The sequence below is a fragment of the Oncorhynchus masou genome, chromosome 11, assembly GCF_036934945.1.
Source record: "Oncorhynchus masou masou isolate Uvic2021 chromosome 11, UVic_Omas_1.1, whole genome shotgun sequence".
In the NCBI taxonomy this organism is placed as follows: domain Eukaryota; kingdom Metazoa; phylum Chordata; class Actinopteri; order Salmoniformes; family Salmonidae; genus Oncorhynchus; species Oncorhynchus masou.
The window spans coordinates 30,053,075-30,072,316 of NC_088222.1; the positions used below are offsets into that span (position 1 = coordinate 30,053,075).

General features: G+C 43.4%; 1 protein-coding gene across 2 annotated transcripts in view; it reads left to right on the forward strand.

The window, feature by feature from the left end:
* The first annotated feature begins 384 nt into the window (after positions 1–384).
* The window catches only part of LOC135548487 (THO complex subunit 2-like), a 69,432-nt gene continuing 50,574 nt past the window's right edge, over positions 385–19,242 (forward strand). The window contains exons 1-13 of one of the 2 annotated variants that reach the window (XM_064978149.1): positions 385–679; positions 3,008–3,063; positions 3,361–3,452; positions 4,010–4,061; positions 4,175–4,245; positions 9,849–9,970; positions 10,483–10,616; positions 10,957–11,117; positions 12,552–12,644; positions 15,530–15,679; positions 17,462–17,634; positions 17,888–18,083; positions 18,203–18,244. In XM_064978149.1, the coding sequence (XP_064834221.1) occupies positions 615–679; positions 3,008–3,063; positions 3,361–3,452; positions 4,010–4,061; positions 4,175–4,245; positions 9,849–9,970; positions 10,483–10,616; positions 10,957–11,117; positions 12,552–12,644; positions 15,530–15,679; positions 17,462–17,634; positions 17,888–18,083; positions 18,203–18,244 (1,407 nt within the window). In that variant the 5' untranslated portion in view covers positions 385–614. The remainder of the gene's footprint in view (positions 680–3,007; positions 3,064–3,360; positions 3,453–4,009; positions 4,062–4,174; positions 4,246–9,848; positions 9,971–10,482; positions 10,617–10,956; positions 11,118–12,551; positions 12,645–15,529; positions 15,680–17,461; positions 17,635–17,887; positions 18,084–18,202; positions 18,245–19,242) is intronic. The other variant, XM_064978147.1, reaches the window with a different exon arrangement.

Consider the following 19,242-nt stretch of genomic DNA (forward strand, 5'->3'; position numbering starts at 1 on the left):
AAGTGTTACCAGTATTTAGTAGGCCTATTACACGGAAATGAAATGTCTACGGGACAGAGTGCAGTATAGTCACTGGTTGTGTGACTAGTTTGAATCACCTGTGTCAGGGGAAGCCACTGTTACAGTAATGGGGTTGTGGATAATGTGAGAATTCAATGTATGCACAAACGCCCACACACAAATCATCCCAAGAGACATGACAGGCAATGGGATAAATCGACAAGTGGGTAAACTGGAGTTTACCTTTAAATCCTTTGTGCTCACCTCTGCCATGAATTTGCCTGAATACTGTTCATAAACTGAAATTGAGAGGCTCCGAGCATCACATGACCATCATGAACTGAACACATGCTCTGACGACTTGGAAGTGATAGAGACGCATAAGCAAGCCAAAAACCCAGTGGATCTGTTCAACATAATTGATTATCTTTACACTAATCTACATAACATTTTACACGTTAATTATTGGAGCGTTGTAATTTTAGGCTTCCAACGTTTATTTGTGGTAAACTGACTGGAAGACCTCAAATTGACTCGTCGTCCCACGATGCACTAGTTTTCATTATTGTGCATTCAGCTAAACATCCGGGCTATGTGTGGTATTGTGGGGGAAGATGGCGACACGTATCATCCCTGCTGATTGGATCAAAAACTGGGAAAAATCTGGAAAACACGAGTTGTAAGTTGTATTATATTGTTAAATTATGAAGACGAATGTCTTGGTATTTCGTTTTCCATGAGGGTTGTTGAGCCATGCAACCGGTTCCCATAGTTATCCTGTACAAGACCGGGCCAACTCGCGACGTGAATTAGCCAACCTAGCGTGCTAACTATTTCATAATAGTAAGATAAAGTTGGCTACAGTTCAATAATGTTGTTTGAAGTAATAATTTGGTAAAGCACTTGTACAATCCATGTACTGCAACACTGGCCCGGGCCATTAGATGCTAACTAGCAAGCTAACTAACTTTTGAGTCCGTCTGTCCTCCGAGGCAGCTAACTAGTTAGCTTAGCCCTGAAAGCCAGTGCAGTGGACGAACTAACTAGTCAGCTATTATTGATGCAGGCTAGCCTGATGGTTGACCCTGTGCGTTCTAACTAACCTACTTACTATAGTTAGCTAGCTACCTCTATACCTATCTATTTGGTTAAGTTGACTTAGTGACCAGTGAGTCAGCGAACTAATACTAGTATTGCATGCATGTGCATCACAACATGCGGGTTTCGCTCACATGCACTACATGGCCAACATAATGTGGACAACGCTCCAAACTTGTCGATTCGGCAGTTTCAGCCACACCCGTTGCTGACAGGTGTCAGGTGTAAAATCGAGCACACCGCCATGCAATCTCCATAGACAAACATTGTCAGTAGAATTGCCTTACTGAAGAGCTCATTGACTTTCAAAAGTCAGTTCCTCAAATGTCTGCCCTGCTAGAGCTGCCCTGGTCAACTGGAAGTGCTGATGTTGTGAAGTGGAAATGTCTAGGAGCAACAACGGCTCAGCCGCGAAGTGTTAGGCCACAACAGCGCAAAATGGGACCACCGAGCGCTGAAGCTTGTAAAAAATTGTCTGTCCTCGGTTTCAACACTCACTACAGAGTTCCAAACTGCCTCTGGAAGCAATGTCAGCACAATAACTGTTCGTCGGGAGCTTCATGAAATGGGTTTTCATGGCCGTGTAGCCGCACACAAGCCTAAGATCACCATGCGCAATGCCAAGAGTTGTGTGATGCTCGGCCGTCATAAGGATTCTGGAGCAATATGCTTTCTCTGGAGTGATGAATCACGCTTCACTATCTGGCAGTCCGATAGACGAATCTGGGTTTGGCGGAAGCCAGGAGAACTCTAGCTGAATGTCCGAATGTGTAGTGCCAACTGTAAAGTTTGGTGGTGGAGGAACAACAACGGTCTGGGGTTGTTTTCCATGGTTCGGGCTAGGCCCCTTAGTTCTAGTGAAGGGAAATCTTAATACTACAGCATACAATGACATTCTAGATGATTCTGTGCTTCCAACTTTGTGGCAACAGTTGTGAAGGCCCTTTCCTTTTTCAGCATGATACTGCCCCCGTGCACAATTCGAGGTCCATAGAGAAATGGATTGTTGAGATCGGTGTTGAATAATTCATCAGGAATCTGACCAGGCCGGTCCTCAACTCCATCAAACCCTGTTAAGATAAATTGGAACGCAGACTGCAAGCGAGGCCTAATCGCCCAACATCAGTGCCTGACCTCAAGTATGCTTTTGTGGCTGAATGGAAGGAAGTCCCTGCAGCAATTTCCTACATCTAGTGGAAAGCCTTCCCAGAAGAGTGGAGGCTGTTTATAGCAGCAAAGGGGGGACCAACTCTATATTAATGGCCATGATTTTAGAATGATATGTTCGACGAGCAGGTGTCGTTCCCAGCAAGCTAATGGTACCACCACCTGACTCTTGCTACACGAAAACATTAGCTCGGAAGTTAACCTTGTCTAGAATAGCCATGCATGTATTGTCTTATGTTTTATTTTTACTTAATGCATGGTTCCCAGGCAGCTATCAGTCTTGACATTTTCTATCAGGGACTAGTTAGCTACCCTAATAATTACCATAACTAGGCAGCTAGTGTTAACATTAGCTAGCTAGAATTGAAAACATGTCGTCATCTGAATTTGGTAGTATGGGTGTGATTTCTGCTGATTAAATAATTGGCAACAGTTGGCATCGATAAGAATTTAGTCATCAAGCTCTAGTAACTGGACGTTAGAGTTTTGGACTATGTTTTAAAGTGTCATAGCAAAAATGCTCAGAATGGTGTATTCAAACAGTTACAGTGTAATATGCAGCGTTAATATTGGGGGTTGACATAAGGCGGATTTTGCATGTCTGCAACACGTACTGTACAAATTATGTACACATACTACACCACACTAACTGTTCTATGGTCATTAGGGAAACTATTTACAAGTCACTGAAAATAAACTAGATAATATATAGTAAATAATCACCTTTCCCCCTCCTTTTCAGTGTACAACTATGTAAGAATCTTGCATACAAAACAAATCATGACAGCACAATAAAAGGTAAGCTCAAAAATGAAAGTACCCATCTGTGCTCTTTGAAAGAACATTCTACATGTTAGTTTTGCAACAATTGGGTCTTTGCAAATTAAGTTAAGATATTATTCAAGGTAATTTAAGGTAATATTCATTCAATGATGGGGTCTCGCTATGTTGGGTGTCATTTAATGTTCATATAGCATCATATTGAGCTTATGCCTCAACAGCTCTTCGGTTGGCTGTTTGTGAAAAGGGGGGTATACTGATGCATTGTATTGAGAGTCATTCTCTGCCTGTTTGCCTCTTCTCTTTATTCTCTAGACATACAGGCAGCTTTGTATGCGCTCTGCTGGCATGTCATACAGGGGAACTTCAAGCTGGACCTTTCTGCTAGCGTCCTCTGTGACATGATGGTATGTATAGTCCTTTTGAAGTCCTCATTCTCTGCAATGTCTTTCATCACAGAAAATCTTCCATGCGTTAGTGCAATGACGAAATGAGGGTTTTGTGTCATAGGAGAGTCCTTTTAGTGAAAACATTGACTAGTATCTGCCATTGAGGAGTGATGTGCATTTAGTTCTTGATTTCTGGTTATTTTTAAGAGGGAGAAAAATATACAATCCTAATCAGAGGTTCCTTTAGCAGCTGTTCAAATTGATAGAGTAATGTTACAACTCAATGAGTCTACAAGTTTTTCCTCTGTTCCCTGGAATGTGGGATTTTTGTAATGTTACGAATAGAGGCACAGACGCTATCAGTAGGAACATGCAGAGAAGGTACACTTGCAGCTGCGCCATAATAAAACAGTCCTCTTCTGCCTATTCATTAATTTCAGACTGAAACAGTGTGGTTTGCTTGTGAAGAAAGCTAAACATCACTTCTGGAACTTCTGTATCAGCAAACAAAGTCAATAAGAATTTACCTTTTTTATGCCCGTTTTGAATGCGTCTGATTTCTTGTTTATTTCCAGGATCTGCGGGATGACATGCCATCCATTTTAGCAGATGTTTTCAGTATACTAGGTGGGTTTGACTTCAGTTTGGGCATATTGTGACAGTCATTTGCAATTTAATGCCGAAATGTGTTGCCTAATTACAGTCATGATATTGTAATGTTTCAATTGTTATTTTGACAGACATAGAGACCAGCTCTTTAGAGGAAAAAAACAAACGTGACCATTACACCCAGCTAGTGGGAGCGTGTCTGGTAAGTGTGTTTCAAGTTATTGCGATGAACAAAAATACATTCTCATTCTCACTTTCACTAGGTGGCAGTATTGATCATAGAAAATGCAGCCTTTGTCTGTATTTCCTACTGTAAGGCAAAAACACATTATTTGAGTGTCAAGCTTGAATTACAAACTTTTTTTTTAATGCTATTGGCTCTTAATTTAGAATATTATAGTAACATTTGATTCTCTTTACAAATGATGATACATTTTCTGTCATTCATAACCAAGGGTGAAAGTAGGCTGGTCCGGTACGGCATTCCGGCCAAATAATGAGGCTCACGTTTTACCAGTACGGTGTAGCCCATCACAATTAACCCAAAATGCAAAAAAAAAATAGGCATTTACACGCATTCTGGGATATGTTTCGGGTAGCCTCTGAGAATAACATTGACTAATACACGGATACAGTGACAGTTCATCAGGAAGATTATAGGAGATGTTGTACCCATTGTGACAATTGAAATCTACCCAAACCAGAAACCATGGATAAATGGCAGACTGAAAGCACGAACCACCGCATTTAACCATGGTAAGGTGACTGGGAATACACAACCGTGTACTTCTTCCCTCCGTAAGGCAATCGGAGGCAAAACATCAGTACAGAGTCAGTGGAGTCACAATTTAACAGCTCAGACACGAGACATATGTGGCAGGGTCTACAGACAATCATGGACTACAAAGGGAAAACCAGCCACATTGCGGACACCGTCTTGCTTGTGCCACTGACGGTGCCACCGACGCGGCCCGCTACCAAGGACTGTGGACTCTCCTTCTACGTGGCCGACTTGAGTAAGACATTTAAACGTGTTAACCCTCGCAGGGCTGCCGGCCCAGACTGCATCCCTAGCAGCTTCCTCAGAGCATGCGCAGACCAGCTAGCTGGAGTGAATACCGACATATTCGATCTCTCCCTATCCCAGTCTGCTGTCCCCAGTTGCTTGAAGATGTCCAGCATTGTTCCTGTACCCAAGAAAGCAAAGGTAACGGAACTAAATTACTATCGCCCTGTAGCACTCACTTCTGTCATCATGAAGTGCTTTGAGAGGCTAGTTAAGGATCATATCACCTTACCCGACACCCTAAACCCACTTCAATTTGCCCACCGCCCCAATAGATCCACAGATGATGCAATTGCCATCGCACTGCACAATCCCATCTGGACAAGAGGAATACCTATGTAAGAATGATGTTCATTGACTATAGCTCAGCATTCAACACCATAGCTCGGGGCCCTGGGTCTGAACCCCGCCCTGTGCAACTTTTTGTAAAATGTATTTAACCAGGCAAGTCGGTTAAGAACAAATTCTTATTTACAATGATGGCCTAGGAACAGTGGGTTAATTACCTTGTTCTGGGGCAGAACGACAGATTTTTACCTTGTTAGCTCGGGGATTCGATCCACCAACCTTTCGGTTACTGGCCCAATGCTCTTAACCACGAGGCTACCTGCCGCCCCATGTGGACTAGGTCCTGGACTTCCTGGCGGCCCGCACCCAGGTGGTGAAGGTAGGAAACAACACCTCCACTGATCCTCAACACAGGGCCCCACAAGGGTGTGTGCTTAGCCCCCTCCTGTACTCCCTGTTCACCCATGACTGCATGGCCACGCACGCCTCTAACTCAATCCTCAAGTTTACAGGTGACACAACAGTAGGAGGCCTGCTTTACCAACAATGATGAGACAGCCTACAGGGGAGGTGGTGAGGTCCCTGGGAGAGTGGTGCCAGGTAAATAACCTCACTCAATGTCAACAAAACAAAAGAGCTGATCATGGACTTCAGGAAACAGCAGAGTGAGCACACCCCTATCCACATCGATGGGACCGCAGTGGAGAACGTGGAAAGCTTGCAGGTTCTTCTGTGTACACATCACCGACAATCTGAAATGGTCCACCCACACAGACGGTGTGGTGAAGAAGGCTCAACAGTGCCTCTTCAACCTCTGGAAGCTAAAGAAATTTGGCTTGGCACCTAAAACCCTCACACATTTTCACAGTATCACCGTCAGGTACAGCAACTGCACCACCCGCAACCAACGGGCTCTCCAGAGGGTGGTGCGGTCTGCCCAACATATCACTGGGGGCACACTGCCTGCCCTCCAGGACACCTACAGCACCCGATGTCACAGGAAGGCCAAAAAGATCATGAACATCAACCACCTGAGCCACGGCCTGTTCACGCCGCTATCATCCAGAAGGCGACATCAGTACAGGTGCATCAAAGCTGGGATCGAGAGACTATCATAAAGCCATCAGACTGTTAAATAGCCATCACTAGCCGGCTTCCACCCGGTTATGCATCTTGTCAATTCAGGCTACACGTGTAGGCCTTCACAGAATTTAATTAAAGTACACGTAGGTGTTTTGTAACGGATGGTTCTTTCCATTAATTTGTGAGTGGATGAATGTGCGCGGGTAGCCTCCTGGGGCCCTTTGTGAAGTGATTGTCAAACAATCGGATGAGAACATCATGACTGGTTGTTTATGCCGCATTAAAAGGCATAGACGACACGTCCATAAAGCTATGGGAAGCTTTCCCTAATGTAACTTGAATTCAATTGCCAAAATTATATAGGCTTATTAGCTTACTCCTGTCTATACAGAAATAAATAAAATCATTCAAAATGGGAAACTACACCAGAAAGTATGATTTGGCCACAGGATCGTTAGCATTGTTTATTTTTAAATTGCATAACCTACAGACGAAAAGGCCCGCAATTTGGGCAGCGCACAGCAAGTACCAAATGGTTGATTCAGTTGTGACTGTCAGTGAAAAGTGGAGACCCAGCCAGGCAAATCGCAATATGTAAATACAATTACAGAAAACAGTTTGGAAAGCAAATGGATGTTTCCGTAAAGAGATGGCAATGAAAAGACTCCAGTCTGTCTTAAGTGAGCAAGCAGTAAGTAGCCTATTTTATTGGCACCAGTGGAGAACAGCAGCCATATTCCTGGGGAGTGAACATAGTGAATATCTTTATCATTGGGTCAGTAACACTTTTTTTGGTTGTTTTTGGACAATAATTTCGTCCTCCGGGTTAGATGTCATTGTATTTGTCTCACCTTTTTTGTAGGCCTTTTTATATGGATCAGACATTGTTTTTATTGATCTGTCAGGTGTCAGCAGAGTAGACTACCCTAACATTTGTTGTAATAGGATTCTGATAATACAGTGAATTCAGAAAGTATTCCGATCCAATGACTTTTTCCAAATTTTGTTACGTTACAGCCTTACTCTAAAATGTATTAATCGTTGTTTTTATCCTCATCAATCTATACACTACCCCATAATGAACAAGAAAAAAAAACGTTTTTTTATATTTTTTAAAATTATATATTTACTTAAGTATTGAGACCCTTTACTCAGTACTTTGCTGAAGCCCCTTTTGGCAGTGATTACAGCCTCCAGTCTTGGTTATGACACTACAAGCTTGGCACAACTTTGTGGAGTTTCTCCCATTCTTCTCTGCAGATCCTCAAGCTGTGTCGGGTTGGATGGGGAGTGTCGCTGCACAGCTGTTTTCAATTCTCTCCAAAGATGTTCGATTAGGTTAAAGTCGGAGCTCTGCCTGAACCGGTGAAGGTCATTCAGAGACATGTCCCGAAGCCACTCCTGCGTTGTTTTGGCTGTGTGCTTAGGGACATTGTCCAGTTGGAAGGTGAACCTTCGCCCTAGCCTGAGGTCCTGAGCGCTCTGGAGCAGGTCTTTATCAATGATCTCTGCTTTTTCCATTCATCTTTCCCTCTGTCCTGACTGGTCTCCCAGTCCTTGCAACTGAAAAACATCCCCACAGCATGATGCTGCCACCACCATGCTTCACATTGGGGATAGTTCCAGATTTCTTCCAGACGTGACGCTTTGCATTCAGGCCAAAGTGTTCTTTCTTGGCTTCATTACGCTAGAGAATATTGATTCTCATGGTCTGAGAGTCCTTTAGGTGTCAAGCGGGCTGCCTTTTACTGAGGAGTGTCTTCCATCTGGCCACTGCCATAAGGGCCTGATTGGCAGAGTGCTGCAGAGATGGTTGTCCTTCTGGACGTTTCTTCCATCTCCACAGAGGAACTCTGGAGCTCTGTCAGAGTGACCACCGGGTTCTTGGTCACCTCCCTGACCAAGGCCCTTCCCCGATTGCTCAGTTTGGCCTAGGGGCCAGCTCTAGGAAGAGTCTTGGTTGTTCCAAAAGTCTTCCATTTAAGAATGAGGGTGTCCACTGTGTTCTTGGGGACTTTTAATGTTGCAGACAATTTTTGGTACCCTTCCCCAAATCTGTGCCTTGACACAATCCTGTCTACGGACAATTCCTTCGACCTCATGACTTGGTTTTTGCTCTGACATGCACTGTCAACTGTTGGATCTTTTTATATAGACAGGTGAGTGCCTTTCCAAATCATGCCCAATCAATTGAATTTACCACAGGTGGACTCCAAGTTGTCAAAACATCTAAAGGATGATCAATGGAAACAGGATGTACCTGAGCTCTGTTTCGAGTGTCATAGTAAAGGGTCTGAATATTTATGCAAATATGGTATTTCTGTTATTTTTAACACATTTACAAAAATGTGTAAACCTGTTTTCGCTTTGTCATTATGAGGTATTGTGTGTAGATTGGATTTTTATTTAATCCATTTTAGAATAGGGCTGTAATGTTAACAAAATGTGGATAAGGGCAGTGGTCTGAATACTTTCCGGATGAATATAAAGTGTAGTAAAATTGAATGAAATGTGTTTATAAAAGGCCTACTCTACACCCATTCGTGCTGCATTGAAGTATATATATTTTTGCCAACAGTGATGGAGTTAGTGTTAGCTTAAATAATGACTCCAGTCTACTATTCCGAATGTGAGAATTAGAATAACTTACATAAGTCTGCAAATGCGAGGATGCATGGAATGCTTTATTATAAATGTGCATGTTTATGGTGAAAATGATCTTCCCCCAGTTGAAACCCACGTGCCGTCTATGTTAAAAGGTAATGCATGTTAAGTGTTATGGCATATCTTCACTAGTCCATGGCCCACTGAGATCATATGAAATGAATAGGGATTCTATATGTAATTCTATGATTACACCTAGGTTATACAAACAATTAATGTGTGTGCACTTTGGTGTCCCGTACCGGTAAGAAATGTAATCTACTTTCACCCCTGTTCATAACCATATAAGATCTATTTACTAATCTTTATACAGTCTCTCCAGGATTTCACAAGGTTTTTTTGTTATTATTGCTGTCAAAAATGCTTGATTTTGCTGTGGCAGTTCTGGCATTTTGCATGTCAATGTGCAGTGATTTTTGTCCAATTTCTTGCGAAAATGCGCTGAGGAAAAAGGTTTGAGGCGTGGCTTGATTGAACCATATTTTCGATAAATGTGCGCTTATTGGTTTCAAATGTGAGCCCTGTTTTTGTACTGTGTTATGGGTCAGTTTGAGATAATGTTGCATTAGACTTTTATGCGGGATAGTGCAGCGATTGGTCATATTTGCAAGCCCTCCCACAATATGCTAGGAATTTTTGTGACCGTGGAATTCTGGAGGGACTGTTTTATATAACACTTGTTTGTTTCATTCTGCCCTCTTCAGTTCTTTGTGCCAGATGCCATTCTGAAGGAGAGGCTGGACCCAGAGACCCTGGAGTCCCTGGGACTCATAAAGCAAGCTCATCAGTTCAACCAGAAAATCGTTAAAATTAAGACCAAACTATTGTAAGTGGAGCGGTGACTCATTTTCATCTGTAAAAAAAACAAATCCTGTAATGGTCGGTGTCAACAATGTAATAAATTGAATGGTCTGACCAAGTAGCCAGAACTAGAGTAAGCTACTGTTATTCCCAGATCGGGGCTGAATGTGCTGTTAACCCAAAGTTACATCTCCAACACTGGGCTATCCACCTGGCAGCCTCAGGCTGCAGCATTTAATATGTGACCATTTACCCTATAGGATGTGAGCTTTGCCACGAATGCCAAATGTAATGTCAGCACAGAATGGAGAGAAATTACATCATTTTAGTTGTTTATAGTCTCTGACTGTTCATGCACTACCTTGCTGCAAAACATGGTTTTTCAGGCTGTATAGGGTTCTATTACCCTATAATACACTAGAAACACAATAAATAATTTCACTTGCATTCACGCTTGGGCCTAAAGTTTGAAGTTGTTATATCTAATGGTGAGTGGTTGGCCTCCTATGTATTGTTTTCCACTCTGCCTCCTTACAGTTACAAGCAGCAGAAATTCAACTTGCTGAGGGAAGAGAATGAGGGCTATGCCAAGCTGATCACTGAGCTGGGCCAAGACCTCTCAGGCAACATCACTAGCCACATCGTCCTAGAGAGCATCAAGTCCCTAATAGGTATGAAACCCCTAGTCTTTTTCATCACGTTCTCCACTGCCAAGAAGCAGCGGATCCTTGTTGCACTCTTAGTCTCGCTGCATTTTCTGTGCCGGGTATGTATAATTTCTGTGACCAACCAAGAAAGTAATGGAGATTCTACGTTCGGCAGAAGTGCATTTTACAGTTTTTAAATTGAGGATTGAATTGTTGCATGGGACCTTAATATATATATTTTTTTACTTTTAAAGACGACTCTCCATTTAGACTCCCAAATGGGGGTTACATTACACATGGCCTTATTTTGTACCCAAGTTACTCAATGTCATCTGTACGCCCTTACCCCCTCTCCACCATGCAGGATGCTTCAACCTGGACCCCAACCGCGTTCTGGACATCATCCTGGAGGTGTACGAGTGTCGCTCTGACCAAGACGAGTTCTTCCTGCCCCTCATCAAGTCCTACATGTGTGAACCCCTCACCCTCTGCCACATCCTGGGCTTCAAGTTCAAGTTCAACCAGGTGAGAGAGCAGACTCCCCACTGTGACTGTCTGCACTCTACAGCCTGTCTGAAACTGGCCGGATATAAACTGTACAAATTGGTGTTTGTGAGGAGCTGCCTGTCCAAGATGCGGACAAATCCTTAACCAAAAATAATTTAAAATACTTCAAGGTCTTATTGATGAACATAAGTCTTGCGCACATTCTCTCTTCACCTGCAAGAATGAGGGGAAATGGTGCAGTCAGACCTGATGTGAATATTAGTGCTGCCAGTAGGGATGTTAACAGTTAACCACAAAAAAACGGTCATCATTTAGTGGAAATAAATTGGCTTCTGTATTTCTGCTACTTGTCATGTATCTTATCACATGTGCACAGAATACAGAGCCTAGTTTGAAGAGTGGAATGGCCTATCACCTGTCAGACAGTGCGAGAACAGCTCCTCAAAAAGTTGGTACTGGAGTGAGTCATGCTTTTATAAGTCCAGTCAGAAAGCAACAAATAACAATTCTAAATGCAATCAGGTGCCAACTCTTTTGTAGGCCTAGATTTAAAAATAGCTCTTTTTAATTTCTTAACTCATAATTAAAGCGTGCCTCCGATTCGATGTGCGTAGAATTTAGACAACGGCAGGCAGGGTATCAGCATGTCACCCACCACTTTACAATGTAAGCTTGTGGCAGTGTAGTTGTTATACCTTGCTTCAAAGTAGCCTAGCCAAAATTCAACCATAGAAATTATTCCATAAAGACTCATGCCATTAACCAGCAAGGACCCCTGTTCTATTGGTTTTCATATCCAGAAACAGAATCCTAGTCGTATTAGCAACCTGTCCTAGTTGTTGCTATTAGATTCCCCTCTAAGTTACTAGCTGAGATTTTCATCTCTGTCACATGTGACAGACCGCCTTGTTAGGTAGTGACCCGCAACATACGCCTAGTTTCCTGCAACGGGTCACATATTGAACCACTCGCATTAGATGCTCTGTTAAGAATGGTGTTTTCCCATGAATTGCATTTTGGCAAATGTTTGAAAACAACTTTTTTTATTAGCTGCTTCATTACAGCAGTTGCATCTTCAGTAATATGCTACAGCCTTTTGACTATAAGACGATAGGCTTGCTTGCTATTCTTGCATGTTTTCATGAAGCTCTTAGGAAACATGTCCGTTCCTTGTTTGTATACATAGTATTTTCTGTTGGTCGTGTCATTTTACTGTTTTGGGATTTTTTTTAAACTAAAACCATTTAATGAGGGTTGGTCAGCCAGAAGCAAAATTGACTGAAATGTGCATCCCTAGCTGCCAGTCATTGAACTATACACTTTAGCTTCAAGTAGGGGATCAAAAGGCAGCAGCAGAGTGAATTTCTCTGATTTGTATTAGAACCCCCCCCATATCCATTAGCTATTCATCGGTATGTATTGAGTGTTCCTTGACTGTCCACTTCCTCCCAGGAGCCAAATGAGGAGACCCCCACGTCACTCTACCACATCGCTGCCGCCCTCTTGCATCACAACCTTATAGAGCTGGAGGACATCTATGTGCACGTAAGCATCTCAGTTCACAACTACAGAGCATTGTCTCACATAATACAGTTCCTTCTCAACTTCTTCCACGTTTTGTTGTTAGAGCTGAAATTAAAAAACAAATCACTGGCCTACACAGTACTCCATTATGTCAAAGTGGAATTGTTTTTTGAAATCTTTACAAATTAATTAAACATGAAAATCTGAAATGTCTTGAGTCAAATTACAAGTATCTGTGAGGTCCCTCATTCGAGCAGTGGATTTCAAACACCAATTCAACCCCAAAGACCAGGGAGGTTTTTCAATGCCTTGCAAAGAAGGGCACCTATTAGTAGATGGCTAATAAAAAGACAGTGAATTTCCCTTTGAGCATGGTGAAGTTATTAGTCTTTGGATGGTGTATCAATGCACTTGAGTAAAACAAGATGCAGTCGTCCTTCCTAACTCAGTTGCTGGAGAAGAGGTAAACCAGTCAGGGATTCCACCATAAGCCTAATGGTGACTTTAAAACAGAGTTTAATGGCTGTGATATGAGAGAACTAAGGATGGATCAACAACATTGTAGTTAATCCACTATACGAATTATTCCAAAACATGCATCCTGTTTGCAACAAGGCATTAAAGTAAAACTGCAAAGAAATTAACTTATGTCTTGAATACAAAGTGTTATGTTTGGTGCAACACATCACTGAGTACCACTCTTCATCTTTTCAAGTATGGTGGTGGCTTCATCATGTTATGGGTATGCTTGTCATTGACAAGGACTAGGGAGTTTTTTTCTGATTAAAAATTAACAAAATAGAGCTAAGCGCTGACAAAATCCTAGATGAAAACCTGGTTGTCTGCTTTCCAACAGTCACTGGGAGACATTAACCTTTAAGCAGAACAATAACTTAAAACACAAGGCCAAATATACACTGGCGTTGCATACCAAGAAGACGGCGAATGTTCCTGAGTGGCCTATTTACTGTTTTGACCTAGTAGATCGGCTTGGAAATCTATGGCAAGACCTGAAAATGGCTGTCTAACAATGATCAACAACCAATTTGACAGAGCTTGATGAATTCAAAAAAAATAATGCGCATATATATATTGTCCAGGCGCGCAAAGCTCTTACACTTACCCAGAAAGAATCACTGCCATTGACTCAGGGGATTGAATACTTATCTAATGAATGTACACTGCTCAAAAAAATAAAGGGAACACTTAATCAACACAATGTAACTCCAAGTCAATCACACTTCTGTGAAATCAAACTGTCTACTTCGGAAGCAACACTGATTGACAATACATTTCACATGCTGTTGTGCAAATGGAATAGACAACAGGTGGAAATTATAGGCAATTAGCAAGACACCCCCAATAAGTGGTAGCATGAGACGGAGTCTACATCCCACACAAGTGGCTCAGGTAGTGCAGCTCATCCAGGATGGCACATCAATGGGGGCTGTGGCAAGAAGGTTTGCTGTGTCTGCCAGGTAAGTGTCCAGAGCATGGAGGCGCTACCAGGAGACAGGCCAGTACATCAGGTGACGTGGAGGAGGCTGTAGGAGGGCAACAACCCAGCAGCAGGACCGCTACCCCCGCCTTTGTGCAAGGAGGAGCACTGCCAGAGCCCTGAAAAATGACCTCCAGCAGGCCACAAATGTGCATGTGTCAAACTGCTCAAACGGTCAGAAACAGACTCCATGAGGGTGGTATGAGGGCCCGACGTCCACAGGTGGGGGTTGTGCTTTACAGCCCAACACCGTGTAGGACGTTTGGCATTTGCCAGAGAACACCAAGATTGGCAAATTCGCCACTGGCACCCTGTGCTCTTCACAGATGAAAGCAGGTTCACACTGAGCACATGTGACAGATGTGAGAGTCTGGAGACGCTGTGGAGAACGTTCTGCTGCCTGCAACATCCTCCAGCATGACCGGTTTGGCGGTGGGTCAGTCATGGTGTGGGGCGACATTTTTTTGGGGGGCCGCACAGCCCTCCATGTGCTCGCCAGAGGTAGCCTGACTGCCATTAGGTACCGAGATGAGATCCTTAGACCCCTTGTGAGACCATATGCTGCTGTGGTTGGCCCTGGGTTCCTCGTAATGCAAGGCAATGCTAGACCTCTTGTGGCTGGAGTGTGTCAGCAGTTCCTGCAAGAGGAAGGCATTCATGCTATGGACTGGGCCGCCCGTTCACCAGACCTGAATCCAATTGAGCACATCTGGGACATCATGTCTCGCTCCATCCACCAACGCCACGTTGCACCACAGACTGTCCAGGAGTTGGCGGACGCCTTCGTCCAGGTCTGAGAGGAGATCCCTCAGGAGACCATCCGCCACCTCATCAGGAGCATGCCTAGGCGTAGTAGGGAGGTCATACCGGCACGTGGAGGCCACACACACTACTGAGCCTCATTTGGACTTGTTTTAAGGACATTACGTCAAAGTTGGATCAGCCTGTAGTATGGTTTTCCACTTTAATTTTGAGTGTGACTCCAAATCCAGACCTCCATGGGTTGATAAATTTGATTTCCATTGATAATTTTTGTGATTTTTGTTGTCAGCACATTCAATCATGTAAAGAAAAAAGTATTTAATAAGAATATTTCATTCATTCAGATCTAGGATGTTATTTTAGTGAGCAGTGTGTTAGTTTTCTATAAATGTTTTACTTGTTAGAATTCTTTAGCACATATTATGTGTAGATCGTTGACAAAAAAAAGACAATTAATCCCACTTTGTAACACAACAAAATGTGGAAAAAGTAAAGGCGTGAATACTTTCATATCAAAGATTTGACTAACATTGGTTGTCCTCAGTGCATGCCAGAATGTGCAACATGTGATCCAACAGAGAAATCTAAATGCCTGGTGCTATAAATTGTGACCTGATGTGTGACTGAGCCTGCGTTGCCCTCCCAGCTGATGCCACTGGATGCCAGCATTGTAGAGGAGCACAAGAGAGAAATCACAGAGGCCAAGCAGATCGCCCGCAAGCTCACCATGGTGGTGGTGCCCTCCGAGAAGACTGAGGACAAGGAGAGAGAGAAGGAGGAAGAGAAGAACGACAAGGTAAAGTAATCTCATGTTACACTCGCACACATTTTTACTATTTGAAATACACGTCTCCACATTAAGGTAACTGTTCCACACTAAAGCACAAGTCTACTTCCACTAAGTGTCCTTCTTTCATCGCCTTGATGAAGCTCAGTCTTTATAAGGCTTCCTCTGTGTGCTGCTGAAGGAAAGGGAAAAGGCTTTATTGTTGACTGTTAATGAGGTGTCAGTCAGTGTCTTGTCTGAGGCAGGGCTGTGCATACCACCACCACCGACAGACAGACAGTGATTGATGGGCCAGAGGAGGTCTGTTAGAGTTAAAGCTGCAGCAGCAGCCCCCCCTCCCTCCCACACGTTAAAAGTAACGAAGAGCAACACTGAAGGCTTTTGTGAGCCATGTTTCTAAAATAAATTCCGCCTCCAGCCCAAGATCCAGATTGTCAGATTGCATCTGTCATCTGAGTGCCCGCGTCATGCTAATGCTAAATTTAGCAAATAACTGTTTCAATAATAGTTTTTCCAGTGGCTTGAACAAACAAATATTCTTTCAATATTCCAGAACATGCAGCCTGTTTGCAATAAAGAACTAAAGTAAAACTGCAAAGAAATGAACTCTGTCCTGATGTGTAATGTTTGGTGCAAATCTAACACAATACATCATTGTCTACCACTCTTCATCTTTTGAACAGGGTGGTGGCTGCATCATCTTATGGATATGCTTATGACTAGGGATTTTTTTAATGCTAAAAATAAAAGGAAATAGAGAAATACAGGCAAATCCTAGAGGAGAACCTGGTTCCGTCTGTTTTCCAACACACTGGGAGACAAATTCACAAACATCTTTCAACATTAAGCTCATAGTTTGACGTATGTGCTTTTAGTTTTTAATAAAATAGCCTGAAAAATGAGTGACATTGGATGAGCAGAATATCAGTTTGTCCTCTAGCTAGTTAACTCATCCCACACTCAGCCTCTCCCTGACAACACTGCCTTGTTACTATGCTGTGTCAGTTAGTGGTGTCAGTCACACATGAATTAAGTACAGCGTCAGGTACGATGACAGATTTCTACAGTTCCTTGTTCCCATCCAGTGCTGCTGGAGAAAATTACGACTCATAGGGCCTCCCGGGTGGTGCAGTGGTCTAAGGCAGCTTTGCCACCAGAGATTCTGGGTTCGAGCCGGGCGGCGCACAATTGGCACAGCGTCGTCCGGGTTAGGGAGAGTTTGGCCGGCAGGGATATCCTTGTCTCGTCGCGCACTAGCGACTCCTTTGGCGGGCTGGTCACAGTGCACAGCGCTGACCTGGCCTCTAGGTGTACAGTGTTTCCTCCGACACATTGGTGCGGCTGGCTTTCGGGTTGGATGTGCATTGTGTCAAGAAGCAGTGCGGCTTGGTTGTGTTTCGGAGGACTCATGGCTCTCGACCTTTGCCTCTCCCGTGTCCGTACGGGAGTTGCAGCGATGAGACAAGACAGTAACTACTACCAATTGGATACCACGAAATTGGGGAGGAAAAGGGGGTAAAAATATTAATTTAAACTATATATATGTATATATATATGTGTGTGTGTGTGTGTGTGTGTATATATATATATGTATGTATGTATGTATGTATGTGTCATGATTTACTCACTAGGCTTTGTTTGCAAATCCTCCTTAACCTCTTTTTAGTGGGCCTGCTTTGTACTTTGTGAGATTCCTCCGTCATAAACCGAAGGACATAGCTGCTCTCAGACTAACTTCTGCTGCTGCTCCAAGCTCACCCACACACTCCGCATCTTCCCCTCTACCCTCAGGCTCCTGATAACCAGAAGCTGGGTCTGTTGGAAGCGCTGCTGAGGATCGGAGACTGGCACCATGCCCAAAGCATTATGGACCAGATGCCCTCCTTCTACGCCACCTCTCACAAGGCCATTGCTCTGGCGCTGTGCCAGCTGCTGCATCTGACTGTGGAGCCACTGTACCGCAGGTGCCCGCCTGCTCCCCTGGATTCACTTTGTGCTCTTTGCATATTAGCTGAAGAAATGTACACATTTACCTAAATACAACACGACATACACAGCCAGCCAGCCAAAATACTACAAACTCTGATGCCAGCTTTTCATTTAATTGTAGGCACACACAGACACAACAACAGTCGCATGCAGAACCACCTAGTGTTAACACTAGATCAGTGGAGGCTTTATGTTGCTGTTTGTAGTATGCTGTGTTTCCCTTTGCAGAGCCGGGGTCCCCAAAGGGGCCAAGGGATGTTTGTTGAGGCCCCTGAAGAACAAGCGGGCCCCCAGGCCTGCAGAGAGCTTTGAGGACCTGCGCAGGGATGTGTTCAGCATGCTCTGCTACCTGGGGCCCCACCTCTCACATGACCCCATCCTCTTTGCCAAGATAGTACGCCTGGGCAAGGGCTTTATGAAAGAGGTACATGCCCTAAAGTCAATTGATGCTTTTTTTGATCCCCAAAGGAAAATGTATTGGCATACCGTCCTTCCCTGGCTTCATCTCACTAATTGTCCTTGTGTTTTCTTTTGTTCCTCCAGTACCAAAGTGAGGGTAGAAATGACAACGTCAAGGACAAAATGGTGAGTTGTCAAAGTAAATGGGACCAAGAAGTGTCTTGAACAGTTTTGTTATATTAATCAGCAAGAGGAATTCACAAAGAATAAATTCAGGTGTACAAGTGTAGACTTTACCGTGAAATGCTTGCTTTCAAGCCCTTCCCAACGATGCAGAGTTAAAAAAATATATTCAATAAATAAATATTAACTCAAGGAATAAAATGCACAACAATGGAGCTATATGCAGTGAGTACCAGATCATTGTGTAGGATTACGAGGTATTTAAGGTGTTAGGTTCTGCACAAACTCAAACGGACGACTGGAAAAGCTAAAATTATATTTACCCACTGGGTCATACCCCCCTGCAAAGACAAGATATGATTACAAAAGCACATATATTTATAACCTCCTCATAGGCGGGGTCAACTCCTTACACATCTAGACAGCCAATACATCTCTGTTGCTAGGCAGGAACTTATTTGTTTCCTCTCACTGGCGTAGTCATGGCCCTGCCTTATGCTAGAACCTATGTGGAAGTTTGTGTGCGATATGATTGATTGTTGTGGTGGGCCCCTCTGGCCCCCCCACCCAGAGGTTTCATCTCACTTAATCTGTTGACTTGACCTCGAGCTGAATTCCTCGCTCCTCCCTAGTTCTGCAGCTGGCCTGCCTTATCAGAGATGAACTATTGCCATTCGCCTAACTCTTTAGAAACATGGAACAGAATATGAACTTTCTGAACTTCCCATTATCTCACTCAGTAACTTCCCATACAGCAAGTCCCTATCTACCCTTCATTGACCCCAACATACACATTCCTTATATGTCAACAGTAAGACTGTAGTTAAATATATTTGTGTGTGTACACACACACAGTTGAAGTCGGAAGTTTACATACACCGTAGCCAAATGCTTTTAAACTCAATTTTTCACAATTCCTGACATTTAATCCTGGTAAAAATTCCCTGTTTTAGGTTAGTTTAACAAGAAATTTGTGGAGTGGTTGAAAAACGGGTTTTAAT